Source organism: Podarcis filfolensis, assembly GCF_964270895.1.
Source record: "Podarcis filfolensis genome assembly, chromosome: 5".
Classification (NCBI taxonomy): Eukaryota; Metazoa; Chordata; class Lepidosauria; order Squamata; family Lacertidae; genus Podarcis; species Podarcis filfolensis.
The window spans coordinates 43,164,971-43,179,253 of record NC_139608.1 but is presented as its reverse complement, the minus strand read 5'-3'; the positions used below and the strand labels follow the sequence as shown (position 1 = coordinate 43,179,253).

At 42.7% G+C, this 14,283-nt stretch overlaps 1 protein-coding gene across 1 annotated transcript; it reads left to right on the top strand.

The window, feature by feature from the left end:
• The first annotated feature begins 219 nt into the window (after positions 1-219).
• On the top strand, positions 220-14,001 carry KAZALD1 (Kazal type serine peptidase inhibitor domain 1). Its single transcript, XM_083615356.1, has 5 exons — positions 220-417; positions 3,585-4,184; positions 6,353-6,513; positions 12,152-12,299; positions 13,604-14,001. Exons 2-5 carry the CDS (start codon positions 3,647-3,649, stop codon positions 13,699-13,701), a joined length of 945 nt encoding a protein of 314 aa, XP_083471482.1. The 5' UTR covers positions 220-417; positions 3,585-3,646; the 3' UTR covers positions 13,702-14,001.
• The last annotated feature ends 282 nt before the right edge of the window (positions 14,002-14,283 follow it).

The window sequence follows — 14,283 nt, the reverse complement described above, 5'->3', positions numbered from 1 at the left end:
GGATTTTTCTGCCTAGAGCCTGCTTCCTAAGTAGTCAGTGAAAAAAGTGTCTAGTTACAATGTAGTTTCTCCGTAGAGCAGAGCCAGGAGTAGCGAAGGAGGTTTCTGTTGGGCTTCACTCGTGGCCATTCAGCATGAAAACAAGTCTAGTGGCTAATCAGGCAGGCTTTGGTGGAAGTAGTACTGTTTGTGTGTGTTGAGGGGCGGGAGAGAGGAGAGGGCTAGGATCAGGGGATCATGTTTCATTGTGACATCACTGGTCCTCATTCCAAGCAGAGATGCAGACAAACTAATCCACTGGAAAAGGCAAAAATCATCCAGCTTAACCCGGTTGGAGGGGATATTCAGGACGGCGTTGGAAGCAACTGATCACCAGGATTTTGAACCAGCCACAGGCTTTGCCTAGTCTGAGCAGAGGTAGGTGCATCCACCACTGTATGGGGAGCAGAGCTGCATGATTATTTTTTTAAAAAAATATGAAATATTTTAGGACTACATTGTCTACTGTATATAGTATGCAAGGAACTGGAGAGTTCTCAAAAGAAGGAATATTCATTACCATGATTCTCTGGATCAAGGCAATTCAAGTCAGGTCTAGCATTTAAAATAAAGGAGGGTAAATATTTGCATGGTGAGACACTTTCAAATACTGGAGCTTCCTAAACCTTCCTTTCAAGGTTAAAGCATGGTCCTCCAGACCAGCTGCTCAGACTAACATTCTGACAGTAAGAGCTGTTTGATGGGGGAACAAATTCCCATTAGAGGTGGTGGATTCTCCTTCCTTGGAGGTTTACAAGCAGAGCTTGGATGGCCATCTGTCATGTATGAACTAGTTGAGATTTCTGCATGGGGGGGTTGGAGTAGATGACCTTCAGGGTACCTTCCAACTCTACAATTTGATGATTCGATGAGCTCCTTGACCATTCCTGAAATCTCAAGGTATCCATTGATTTCTGAAACTCTTGGAGTCAGTTCTGGAAAAACGAGCATTTCAGACTTGGCTCCAGGTTTTCAGCCACAGGAGATACATATCCTTGGAACCATTTAAGCATTGGTTGGATAAACATCTGTCATGGATGGGATGGGTCCAAGGAATCCTGTCTACAGGCAAAGCATGAAACAATTGGCCTCTAAAATCACTGCTCACTGTGTCTCTATGGGCCCTGACGCTTCCATTATTTCCCCTGGTCCCCTGCGCGAAGTTCCTCTAAAGATGTATCTAAAGTCTAGCAAAGTTTTCAATTAGCAGGGAGAGAATAACATTGTTGAACAGTAATATTCCTGAGGGCGTTTGGAAACTGAGTTACAGCACTTCATTCATTCTGATGTATTATATTTAGTATCATACTGTTATTTACATCACAGTCCTAGACATGTTTACTCAGAAACAAGTCCCACTGTGTTCAGTGGAGCATACTCCCAGGTAAATGTGCATATGGTTGCAGCCTTAACTTCACATCAATTGAGCCGTCATAGGGCCCATCCAAACAACTTTTTAATTGCATGTTCATGATGATTTGTGATAATGATGGTATCGGGGGTGGTCATACACAATCTTGCTTTCAATACTGTTTGCACCAGCAAATGTTTTGGGGTGTTCATACGGCCACATTTCCATTCAGTGCATATCCTGCAACTTCCTGCTGAAATTCCAAAACTTTTTATACCACAGATGTTCAGGGTGTTGTCCTGCATATGTCCCACTATAGTCTCTCCAGGCAGCAATAATTTGGTAACATTGGGGAAGCACCGAAGAACAATTAATGATATATAATAAACCCACCACTATTGTGTCAAGAATATGTTGCAAAATTCCTCTGCAATAAAATATGTTGTAAAAATCATCCACAATAAAACACATTGCAAAATTCATCCACAACCAAACACTAGAGACCTGCCCTGAGTCTTTCTCTCTCCCCCCTGTATTATTATCATCAGAGTCTCAAGACCTAGTATGTTGGCAGAAGTGTAATTTCTAGCTCACCAATAAAAGTTGCTATCATCATGGTAGCTAACTAAAGGTCTGGTATGAAATGTGCATGTTTGTGGTTAGGAGGGAGTGGGGAGTAAAGGAGAACAATTCTGGGAAGGCTTGGCTGTCACAAGATAGCCCTTAATGCCCAGGGCTATACAGAGTGTGTTTTCTATAAAACAATAGAACTCCTTCTGTTATGGATTAGTTTCATCTGAAATGCCATGCAATTTTTTCTTTTTAGCGCTTGTCTGTAAGTGAGAATATTGCTAGCAGTGCTCATTAGTGCACTTCCATAATAACAGAGTGGGGTTTCTATCTCCAAAGTTAGGGGGGGGGGAATGCAGGTTGTCATGTTAGTCATTAGGACCTGGATGGACAGAGAAATCTAGAGGAGATGGTACAAAAAGGCATCTGAAATACTAGGTTCTGTCTTCAGACCTGAGGTGTGTGTATTCTAGTGATACAGAGCAGCCCAGAGGAGTTGGGTTATTTTATTTATTGCTGAGGATATATCTGTCTGTCTATTAGACCAAAATAGGTAGGTGGATCTAGGATCCTAGCTTTTGGAGGCAAGAGACATGAAATAGACAATACCATGGAGGAGTGGGAAAGGGGGTGGTAAAGGTGATAAGAACCAAGGATAATGTACTGGGGGGGGGGACCTGCTTGACACTTAATTGGCTGCAACTGCAAGTGAGTGACAGAAATAGCAATTGCATCCCCTCTTCCTTACCCAAGGGCCATTTCTTTCAGAACAACTGTTAACTACCAGATACAATGCAACAGATGTCCCTGTCTCAATGGCAGCCGCATGGCTGAAGTCAAACAACCCCCAATATTTTGAATGAACTAGCCTAGAAAAATGATCATGGACAAGAATAACTTAGTGCTGAGTGAATATTTTCACAGCATGACTGCTCCCTCATTGACCTCGCAGGCTTTGTTCTAAAAGGAAGCTTGTACAATATACATGAAAGGCAAGCTTGGGAATTAACATTCATAGCCTTATGGCAGAGAAAGCACAGCGGCTTAAATAGACCAGGGCTTGAGTTCCTGGCTTGGGACAACAATAGCCCATAAACACCTGTTAGCTATTATATTTTTCAATGCTAAAATAATTGTAAATAAACTGTGATCTGAAATGATCGAAATGCGGTTTTACTATTGTTCTGGATATAATACCTCAGGTTTAAATTTCCTGTCTGCCTGATGAAACATCTTGCAGTTATATATATTGTATGGGCGACTCTCAACTTTCATGGAAGTTACATTCCGGCGATAGTGTGCAAAGCTAAAATAACATATAGTCAAAATACATTGGGTTCAATGGCGGGTGGGATTGCCTTTTTCCCCAGTTGATGTCCCTTGTTCCTCATATAGTTCCACAGGAACACAAGAAACTTGGTATAAGTCAGCCCAGTTGTCCATCTAGTTCAGTATTGTCTACACTGATTGGCAGGAGGTCTCCAGGGTTCCAAGAAGGGGACATTCTCAGCCCTACTTGGAGGTACAGCCACTGAGCCACAGCCCTTCTCCACACCTCAGGGATTCATTAAGTGGTTGTCTCTGAATATATCCCCCTCTTCTAAGTTCTGTTTCTTTTTTGCAGGCACTGATGGCCTTGTAGAGAAGATTGCAGTGACCGGTGCTGAGGACCCAAGTGTCCAAAGGATGTTTTTCGGCAAGGGTGATGAATGGATGCCAAGTTCCCAAAAGCTTGTGAGAATGTCTCGGCCTGCTAACTTAGTCACCTTTCTCTTGCTGTTTTTGTGCTGGGATGTACTCAGTCGAGCCCTGCCTGTTGGCCCAGATTACTTGCAGCGTGGCTGGCAGAGGCTTCTGGAGGAGGGAGAGAGCTGTGTGCAATGTAGATTGGAAGAATGTCCCACACCACGTGGCTGCCTTGCTGGGGTGGTGCTGGATGCTTGTGACTGCTGTTGGGAGTGTGCCAATCTGGAGGGCCAGATCTGTGACTTGGACAATACCAACCACTTCTATGGCAAGTGTGGGGATCACTTAGAGTGCCGCCTTGATTCCGGGGACCTACGGCACGGTGAGGTGCCTGAGCCTCAGTGCACTTGCCAATCTAGCCAGGCTCTCTGTGGCTCCGATGGCAAGACCTATGCCCAAATATGCAAATTTCAAGAGGTGCATAACTCCCATCCAGAGGCTAATCTCACTGTGGCCCATGAAGGACCCTGTGAATCAGGTAAGGCATTTGCAGGTTTTCTCTAAATTTCCAAGTGAAGCTGCAAGCGATGATTTGGAAATAAAATGAGAAGGCATTTCTCCACATTTACATTTCAAGAAAAAGGGGCATTTGGGAAATGAAACAGATGGACAGCTTTAAGCTGGACAAAAGAGAAATGGGGAATGCTTTGACAACTACCTTAAACCAGTTCAAGCTTTTGTTTTTTTCGAGCCCAGTACAATGACTTGTGGAAGTGTTCCAGGATCTCAGGCAAAGATCTCCCCCATCACTTGCCATGTGAGCTTTTTAAACTGGAAATGCCAGGTATTAAACCTCAACCTAGGACTTTCTGTATGCAAAGTACAACCTCACCTTAAGAGTGATGCATAGACCTCTTCACACTGCACTGTAATTATTTTCTATGGAAAGCTGTGAAGACCAAGATCATGGGGTTTCGCCCCTCCCAAAAGCAGTAAGTAACTGAAAATAAGGCCTCTATGGTTGTTAGGGGGCACCTCCCGATGATGACATCCCCAGTGCTTAGAGTGAACCTAAACATCTGGCCAGAAGCCTCTTAAGTGGCAAAGTGAGACCAGTCTTCTTTTTTCATTTTCTGTGTCCAGTCGTGGATGACTTTGGGGTTGCGGTGCTCATCTCACTTTACTGGCCGAGGGAGCCGGCATTTGTCTGCAGAGAGCTTCCGGGTCATGTGGCCAGCATGACTAAGCCACTTCTGGTGAACCAGAGCAGCACACAGAAATGCCGTTTACCTTCCTGCCAGAGTGGTACCTATTTATCTACTTGCACTCTGACATGCTTTCGAACTGCTAGGTTGGCAGGAGCAGGGACCGAGCAACGGGAGCTCACCCTCTCGTGGGGATTCAAACCGCTGACCTTCTGATCGGCAAGCCCTAGGCTCTGTGGTTTAACCCACACCGCCACCTGCGTCCCTCTTTTAAATATTTACTATCCCACAAAAAACACATTTCTAACCCGATTTTCCCTCGAAGCACATTTTTCTAAACATATTTTATTCTAAAATATACAGGTTGATCTGCATTTTTGTACATTTTTTTTTAACCTGGGGACTACATCACAAAATTTGGACAAAAAATAGATTGCTATTTAGTGTGCATGTTGCATAGTCTGGTCCGGAAAAGAAAGGGCGGTGCCAACATGTGCGTATCTTAAAATAGATGGAGCAATTCTGCTGGATTCCTTTGGAGGGGAACGATAGAAGAAATCCAAGGTGTTGGGGCAGGATGGTGTCACTGGGATTGCTAACATTTGGCCTCACATCACTACACTATTTGGAAAATCCAACTGAAACTTAAGAAGGTGCCTGAAATTAGCCAGAGACTCTTTAGTGAACTGATCAAGGATTACGGTACCCATTCTGCAGCTCTCCAAGGTCTCAAGTAGAGAGCTATCTATCTATCCCAACACTTGGCACCCAATCCTTTGTTAGCTGGAGATGCTGGAGATTGACCTTGGGGACTTCTGCATGCAGAGTACATGCTCTACCACAGAGCTATGGACCCCTCCCTGTGCAGCCAACCTCACAACAGGAGGAAGAGAGGGACCAGGATGCTTTAAATGTAGCCAAAGCATCTGACAGTAAAGCAGGCTGATTAGCAGCTGCCACAAGGATGTCACGTTTCTGCTGCAACATGAGACTCAAGCGACATTCCCTGAGAAGCACTTCATTTAAATGAGTATGACAAAGCTCTGGACCACCGTTTAGGGGCCAAGGGCTGTGGTTCACAGATGTGCCATGATGCAAACACATGCTTGACTAACAACTGCTGGTGGGCATGGCGAAGAGTCAGCTCAGTCATAAAAAGCCTGGCTTTTTTCTGTTTATAAGAAATAAGGCAGCGTAGTGCAACAGTTGTACAGAACAATGTGCTTAATTATTATTGTAGTGGTTGCTGCTGCGGCACCTAAAATTGCTAGTTGCTGAACAAAAATATTAAAATTACACAGGCACTGCTTGCAAGCTGACAATCGAAAGGTAAATATCACATCATGTACTAGAAAGATTACTTGGAAAACACACCTAAATCAGATCTCAGCTAGAACAAGCTGAGAGAACTGATCTATAAAATCCAGCATGAAAATGTTTTGTCTTCATATACAAGCAACCCAGAGATTATTTCTCTCAGATAGTTTTGGGTCTTTTCCAGAGCCCCACATCATATCGCCTCCCTATGACATCTGGAACATCACTGGGCAAGATGTGATCTTTGGCTGTGAGGTCTTTGCATACCCCATGGCATCTATTGAATGGAGAAAGGAGGGATCGGACATGCTGCTTCCTGGAGATGACCCCCACATCTCAGTTCAGGTGAGCTACGAGTTCTAGCAAGAGCTCAGGGGGAGAATGGCTTGTGTTTATGGGACAGGTCTGAAAAAGGATTTTTCAGCAGAAGATACTCAGATTACTCAGTTATTTGGCAGGCCTAATTTACCTTCTTTTAGCAACTGCATATCATGTTTAGCATCTTCCATCACTTACCGTATTTTTTGCTCTTTAAGACTCACTTTTTCCCTCCTAAAAAGTAAGGGGAAATGTGTGTGCATCTTATGGAGCGAATGCAGGCTGCGCAGCTATCACAGAAGACAAAACAGCAAGACGGATTGCTGCTTTCACTGTGCAGCGATCCCTCTTGCTGTTCTGGCATCTGAGATTCAGAATATTTTTTTTCTTGTTTTCCTCCTCCAAAAACTAGGTGCATCTTGTGGTCTGGTGCGTCTTATAGAACGAAAAATATGGTAGGCTGACCTTAGGTCTTCTGCCCGCCTACCACAGATATGCCACAGATGAAGTTTCATTTTATTCAGAATACAGTGGTACCTCGGGTTAAGAACTTAATTCATTCTGGAGGTCCGTTCTTAACCTGAAACTGTTCTTAACCTGAGGTACCACTTTAGCTAATGGGGCCTCCAGCTGCTGCCGCACTGCCACCGCACGATTTCTGTTCTCATCCTGAAGCAAAGTTCTTAACCCGAGCTACTATTTCTGGGTTAGAGGAGTCTGTAACCTGAAGTGTCTGTAACCTGAAGCGTATGTAACCCGAGGTACCACTGTATGTCTTTTTTGCTGCTTAAAAAGCAGTTGCATCCCTGTACGTACATTTCCTTTGTTACTGTGAAGTTCAATTATCTTCTACTTTTTACTGTTCCCCTTTGAGGAAGAATAATACACGTATCTACAATGGTAGATGTGGAATACTGTACTCACTGTGCATAACCCTAAAAATCTCACCAAGTTATCTTCAGAAGGGTTAACAGGCTTGGAGCTCCATCCCAAAATAGAACTTGAGAGGCTGTAGGGCAGCCGCTTGTATACCCTTCTATTTAAAGGGCGTGTAAGGAAGTCCTAGGAAACTTTTATAGAAACTACAAATCTTTATTATTATTGTATGGAATGTTTGGGTGAGGCGAAAACTACATCACTGCTGGATTGAGAAGCTTGGGGAAGCTCCATGTTTCAGGCAGGGGGAAAGTAGTGTTATGCTTCTGATGGCATCTTCCAGCTAGAATGAATTTCAAGTCACTTTCTGAAATATACTCAGAGTCAAGAGTGGATTTCATGCTCTTTATTCAGCTCATAGTGGTGAGGAGGAATGAATGTCCCCTCAAAGTATCTGCTTTATATACATTATTTACACAATGGGCTGCACGTGATTGGCTAATTCCGGAATTCTCCTGTAGGCCAATCAGGTTGTGGATTCACTTCCATCTGGAGCCGGATTGGGTGGCTCCTGCAGACCAATCATATTGCTGCATTGTTCTAGGACCAATCAGACTGCTGCATTCTGAATCCTATTGTTCTAGGACCAATAGGCTGCTGCATTTTGGATCCTATTGTTCTAGGACCAATCAGACTGCTGCCTTTTGGATCCTATTCAACTCAGTACATAACACTTTCCTTGACTGCATTTTCTTGCTGGACCACACATCGGGGATGAAACCCAACAAATGAAAACTGGAACCAGAAACAGCTTTTCCACAGGGAAAAGCTGAAACAATGGAATAACATCCAGAGAGAAACTCCATTTTCTGCGAGTTAATTAAAAACAGTTTAAATGAAACATTATGGAATATATCGCGCAGAAAAATCTTCAGTGTGAGGGTAGGTATTAAACCAGATGATGCTACCAAGGTCCTAATGCACCACTAAATCCCCATGCACCCCTACAACTTTAGGATTCTATCTTTAAAATGGAATGGAAATCCTAGGCAGGTGGGAAGTGGTCTTCATTGAACACAGTAGTATTTACATTCTCGCAATCCCGCACAGGATTGTGCTGTAAATCGGTCAGTCCCACTGGAGGATCCTCAGTTTAAGGTTTCCCAGTTTAATCAGGAAATCTTCTGGTTTGTGACTGCATATTTTAGTCTCTTGCATAGACTTGTATAGCTTTGTTAGAATGCAGAGAAACCTAGTTTTCATTTTAAAAGTTTCTAGACCTCATCTTAAAACTATATGTATGTAGACATATAGTTAAGTATGTAGGCATAATCTTCTAAGAGCTGAGAAATCAAAGGGGATGTGGGTGTGGCTTTCAGCAATCGAGAGTGAAGTTTTTCAGTCCCATATAAAGCTTTTTGATTCAATCCATGGCAAGCGGTCCCTCTCCTACTGACTCCACAAACCCTTCATTTTCTCCTCTTCTCTATTCCAGCCCCTGCCAAGACATTACAAATTTTGGAATTTGTTTCAGTCTTGCGCTGCTATTAGATAAGCAAATGACTATTTCAAAGTGATCTTTTAAATTCTGTGCTTTATGCATTTCTGCCCATTGGTGAGGTAACATCACTTTTTGGATGTGATTCTGTGCTCTCTGAGTCGACAAAAGAAAGAGAAAGACAGAGCCTGTACATTCACTTTCTGAGGAAAGCTGCTTGTATCCTGTTTACAAAGGAGACTGAGAAACAAGAAGACAGTTTGTGGTCACTTTCCAGTCCGTTCTGATTTATGCTCTAAAAGAAAAGAGAGAGTGTGCCACAGTACAGTTTGCTACATCTGCAAGGAATTTAGATTGTTTTCCAGTTCAGAGTGGGGGTGAGGGGAGACTTGATATTTCACAGCAGGCTGAGATGTCCTAGAGAATACACAAGTACAAAATACGTATGCGTCAAGTGTGAAATGTGTCTGCATATGTACGTCTTTTAAAAACCCAGAAGTGGGCCACCTTTCTTGTTTATGTGTACCCAAACACTCAGGATGGTGGAATATCCCATTTAAAGTGAGAACAAGGAATATGGTGGAATCCTACAGTTTCCAAATATGTACAGAGATGACAGAAAGAGACTAATTGTTTGCTCTAACTGCTGGGATTAGGAAAAGAGAAAAGGGGTCTAAATTATAGGAAGAGAAATAATAAAGAAGAAATATGCATGCCTTAAAGGTCGTGGAGACCTTTTAAAGTGAAACATTCAGTCTTTTTGGCCCTGCTTTAGAACAGGAAAATCAGTAAACAGCTTTTGCATTCCAGGTGTGGGGCTTTCTAAATAACAAAAGATGTCCTATGTGACAGAGGTAGCATTTATAAATGACAAGATATGCTCGTGCAAGAAAATATATTTCAGAGAACATGATAGTGCTTCACCTGAAAGGAGGGTAAATGGAGCAATGCTAAAACTGAGATTTGACTCTGTGCAACCAATATCTTAGATATGCCTGAATTGATTGATCTGTGATACAGAGACTGTCTCAATAACTCCCCATTGGAGATTTCAGCAGCAATCCACTTGCTGGAAAGTTTTTAACAATGGGAGGACTTCCAGGTTAGCGCCAATGACGAATGGCGGAGTTCCTCCGATCGGAGGAACGGGCTCTGTGGAAATTGGGTCTTCCCGCCGCGGCGAAGGCGGGGGCCCGCTAGAAATCCCAGGCGGAGAAGCCTGGGAATGTGGGGTTCGGCAGAGCACCAAGAGCGCCTCCCCTACTCACGAGGAAACCCCTTTTCGGGGCTCCGGAGTGAAGTGGGGTGAGCAGCGCGGTGTTGCGAACCGATCGCTATTTCCATGGAGGGAAGCCGCACAGCCATTGCCGGAGAGCGCTGACTTTTTCCTGATGACATTTGGACTCTAAATCAAGTACCCGTGAGTAAAAACGGAGAATTGGATCAAGAAATTTGCAAAATTTATGAATTAGGCACGAAGCGGGAAGGTTTAAACAGGAAGTCCGCCTTCCGCTTTTTGTATATAGACTGAAGCAAAGACCTTGCAACCTAATAGCCTGGAAAACTGCTTTAAAGTTGGAAATTTCCTGCATCCACAACTAATAAAACCCCCTTGGAAGCAGGAGAAAAGGGGGGGGGATTTGACTGTTTAATCCTGCAGGAGGAGAGTAAAGGAATTTAAATTTCCATCGTCCCAAACCTGGGGACGGAGTGTCGGGACAGAAATTGTTTGAGACATCCATTGATTGAAAGTGGAGTGCTTTGACAGATAGTTAAAAAAAGAGAGAGAGAGAAACAAATTAACTTCAACGCTACTTTCTGCATTTCTGCATTTTAAAGAAACAAAGTATCTGAAAATCGAAAGGATTTGAAATCGAAAGCAATCTCCTTTGTTGGATACATTTTAAAAATGGATACAAATAGAAATTGTGTCCCCTAGAGGGAGCCTGTCAGTTTGTTGTTGCAGCTTACTTGGAGACTCTACAGCTGCGAGATTTGGATCGTGGGACCAGCCGTTTGACCTTGAACAGAAATGTGTTGGAAGGAAGGTTTGGTGTCTGCCCTTGGCATGACAAATGCTTTGCTGGAGCAGCTGCATGAGAAAATGAACTTGATGCATGAAAAATTGGACTTGATGAGTGCTGTGGCCAGTGAATATGATTTAACAGGGAATAAGGATAAAGAAGTTATACAGCGACCAATTCAGGAATCTGGTTTGACAAGGCAAGTCCAAGGGCAGATGAAGAAGGAAGAGGCAGTGATTACTCCTCAAACAACACAAATGGAGAGATCCAAAGTCCTGCAGGAACAAAAGCCACTGCGTTGGAAGATTGAACTTGGAGAGTGCTGGGAAGTGTTTGAAGTCAAGGAAGCTTTTAACTCTAGTGGGACTATGAAACAGGTGAACAACTATCTTTTGGATAAATATTTTTTGGATTACAAAGATGATGACGGGGAGTGGGACTGGGGGGAAGGGGCCAGTCTGACGAAGGAAAATGGAAATTATTACTGGATGGAACCCTCCGGAGACCCACTCCCCAAGAAACCAACAATAGGCAAAGAAGTGCGTAAGCACAAACAAGAACAAGAAAATCTGCAGAAGGGGCCTAGAAGAGACTTAAGGGCCTCGGACATAAGAACACCAGATTGATGGACTGGATGTAATGGACAGAAAGGACTGACATGACCCGAAACCAGGAAGAAGGGACGTTGGATAAAAATTAGAGATATCAAGGGAAATTCTTTTGTTAATTTTGGAATTAGTGCAACATTAATGAAATATCAGGGAATATGCTGGAAAGGAACTAAATTGGCTTTAGCAGAAATGATTTAAGGAGATATGTATGAATATGATGTAAACTTTGAAATTTTAAGATTTTTAAGATAAGATAAGGTTAAAGAGATTAAGGTAAATTGAATAACAGATTATATTAAAAGATGGCAAGGTTATGTTGAATTAATAAATAAGATAGATTGTGAAGATTAATCATTTAAATTAAAATTGAGAAACATGGGAAGAATTTGCTGGAATAACGAATTAAACTAGAATACAAAAAGGGAGGTGTGAGGAGGTTCAATAAATAAGCAAATGAAAAGTTGTAATCTGAGATTTGTATTTTTCTTCTTTTTTGGTTTTTTCTTTTTGTTTTATTTTTTGCTGTATTTTTCTGTTTTTCTTGTTTCTTTTTTCGTGTTTATGTATTGATGAAATTTTGAATAAATATCATTTAAAAAAAACAAGTTTTTAACAATGGAATTGTGTCTCTCCTGTTGGTATATAATTAACTCTAGTTTAGGGGAGGCCCTCAGAAATATGAGGTGACCAGCTGGCTGCAGATTCAAGCTGTGCGGGTAACTGATGAAGGGACTTACCGCTGCTTTGCAAGGAACAACGTTGGGCAGGTGGCAGCTCCAGCCAGCCTCATGGTTCTCACTCCTGGTAAGTAGTTCCTACTCTTCCTCTCCTCCTCCTGACGGATTCATTGTGTTGACATTTCAGGCCCAGCACACAAAACACCCTTTGCCATATGTGAGAGCAGATCTTCAATGTCTCTTTAGTCTTCCCCTCTTCTGAGCGATCTGATATTATTCAGGCAACCGCTGATCTGATATTCTTCAGGCAGCTGCTGCTATCAGTGCTGCTTAACTACCAAGTAGTGTTTCATATATCCTGTGTAACCAACTGCATTACGGTTGAAGTTTTTTTTAAAAAAGAAGAATCAAATGGTTTATCCATAACTACTGACTTCACCAATCTAGTCCTTGGTAAAATGTTGCTAACAGTGTTTTCTAAATAAAAGGAATTCAGATATATGGAATACCATTTCCTCACACTCAGGACAGAACTACACATTACCAAAACACGGTTGCCAACAAAACTGGCAGCCCTGTGTCCATTTCCCCTAGATTACATCCTCTTTACAATCAACATTTTCCCACCCCCTTTGGTGGCAGCAAGTCCTGTGGGTAAAGAGATTTTCAAAATGCTAATGTAATGCTGTCAAGATATGAGGGTAGTTGAACTACATGCTACAAAGGAACAGGTGGGGTTCTTAACAGGGGGCTCCCAGTTTCAGTGATAACCATGTGTTTCCCGTAATGTTTAGTTCTTCTCTATGGTCACAATTCAACACAGAGTTAAGCGGTTCCATGGCAGATGTCTTCTGGGCCCAAAATCTACTTTTTGTTCACTGTATCAGGATATCCCTCTTTAGCATTCAATTTAAAATATTTGCAAAAACAATTAACACCAAATATTAGCTTAAGCATGCTATTGTTTGTGACATGTGTGCTTAGTTGATTTATTGGTTTGGTGAAAAGAAATGCAGACAAAGACATGGAGATAAAATGTTTGACAAGTTGTTTGTCAGACGAGGCAGCTGCTTCAAGCAATGGATGCTGAGATGTGGACAGGGATGGTAGCCAATTCTTTCTGAACCCCTGTCCCAGCTATTCTCCTGTGTTAGAGAATAGAGAAGGGTGTGTCATGGGACCTGCACTGAGTCCCCCAAGGATGAGTAAGATTCAGCTGTCAATCTGGTAAGTTTCTGCCCATGGAATGGGGTAGTGGTGACATCTTGTCCTTCACCTCAGGCAGCGGAACTGAGACTTGGGCCAGCCCTGATCTTGGCTGCTTGTAAAATGGACAACATCCAACTATCCCCACAGTGGTGAAGGATAGATAGCAAAGAATACAAACACTGTACAAGGACTAATAATTTGCTTTGTGCCCTGTACTTGCAGATCAGCTGAACATGACTGAATTGTCCCTGCCCAAGATGCCCAGACTAGGGCCAGACGATGACATGGAGAGTGACGATGACTCATATGACTATTACTGATGGCACATGCATGAGGGAGCTGTCAAAGTGAAGAGCAATGTACATCTATTCCATTTTGAACATTTGCCTCCTCATCTACTGCAGACCTCTGAGATAGCCAGTACTGAACCTTTGTGCTGAAAATCTTCTATGGACAGTTTGGATATCAGTTAATTTGGGGTGGGGAAGATTTATGTATTTAATCATTTGACCCCTTCTTTTGTTAGGTGAAGGGGACAACAAGCAAGTGGAAAAAGGGGTTTTGTTTTTTTTAGCTGATCCTAGAGCAAATGGGCATTAAATGGTACCTTGATCACCTTTGGAGAATATAGTTTCTTTGACCTCGCACATGTCTCAACACTCATGTAAACACCCCTTGAGGAAATGAGAGGCTTTATCCTCAATGCAGATAGCAGATACAAGAACCTTAGTTGAGAACAGAATATGGTGGGGGGAGCACCAAAAAACCCCCCAACCCCTCCACACCAGGGTCCCAATCCAGATTGCTCCCATACTTCAATTTACTTTTAAAAAACCAGTTATGCAACTGCTAATTGCATGAATGATATTTTGACTATTTTGATCAGAGACCAGGGCTTCATC

What these genes read in the sequence shown, in the direction of transcription:
- KAZALD1 (XM_083615356.1), top strand. Translation starts at nt 3,647, where the DNA reads ATGTTTTTCGGCAAGGGTGATGAATGGATGCCAAGTTCCCAAAAGCTT. An exon ending in TGAAGGACCCTGTGAATCAG is followed by an intron (nt 4,185 to 6,352) that starts GTAAGGCATTTG and finishes GGTCTTTTCCAG; the next exon opens with AGCCCCACATCATATCGCCT. An exon ending in ACCCCCACATCTCAGTTCAG is followed by an intron (nt 6,514 to 12,151) that starts GTGAGCTACGAG and finishes AATTAACTCTAG; the next exon opens with TTTAGGGGAGGCCCTCAGAA.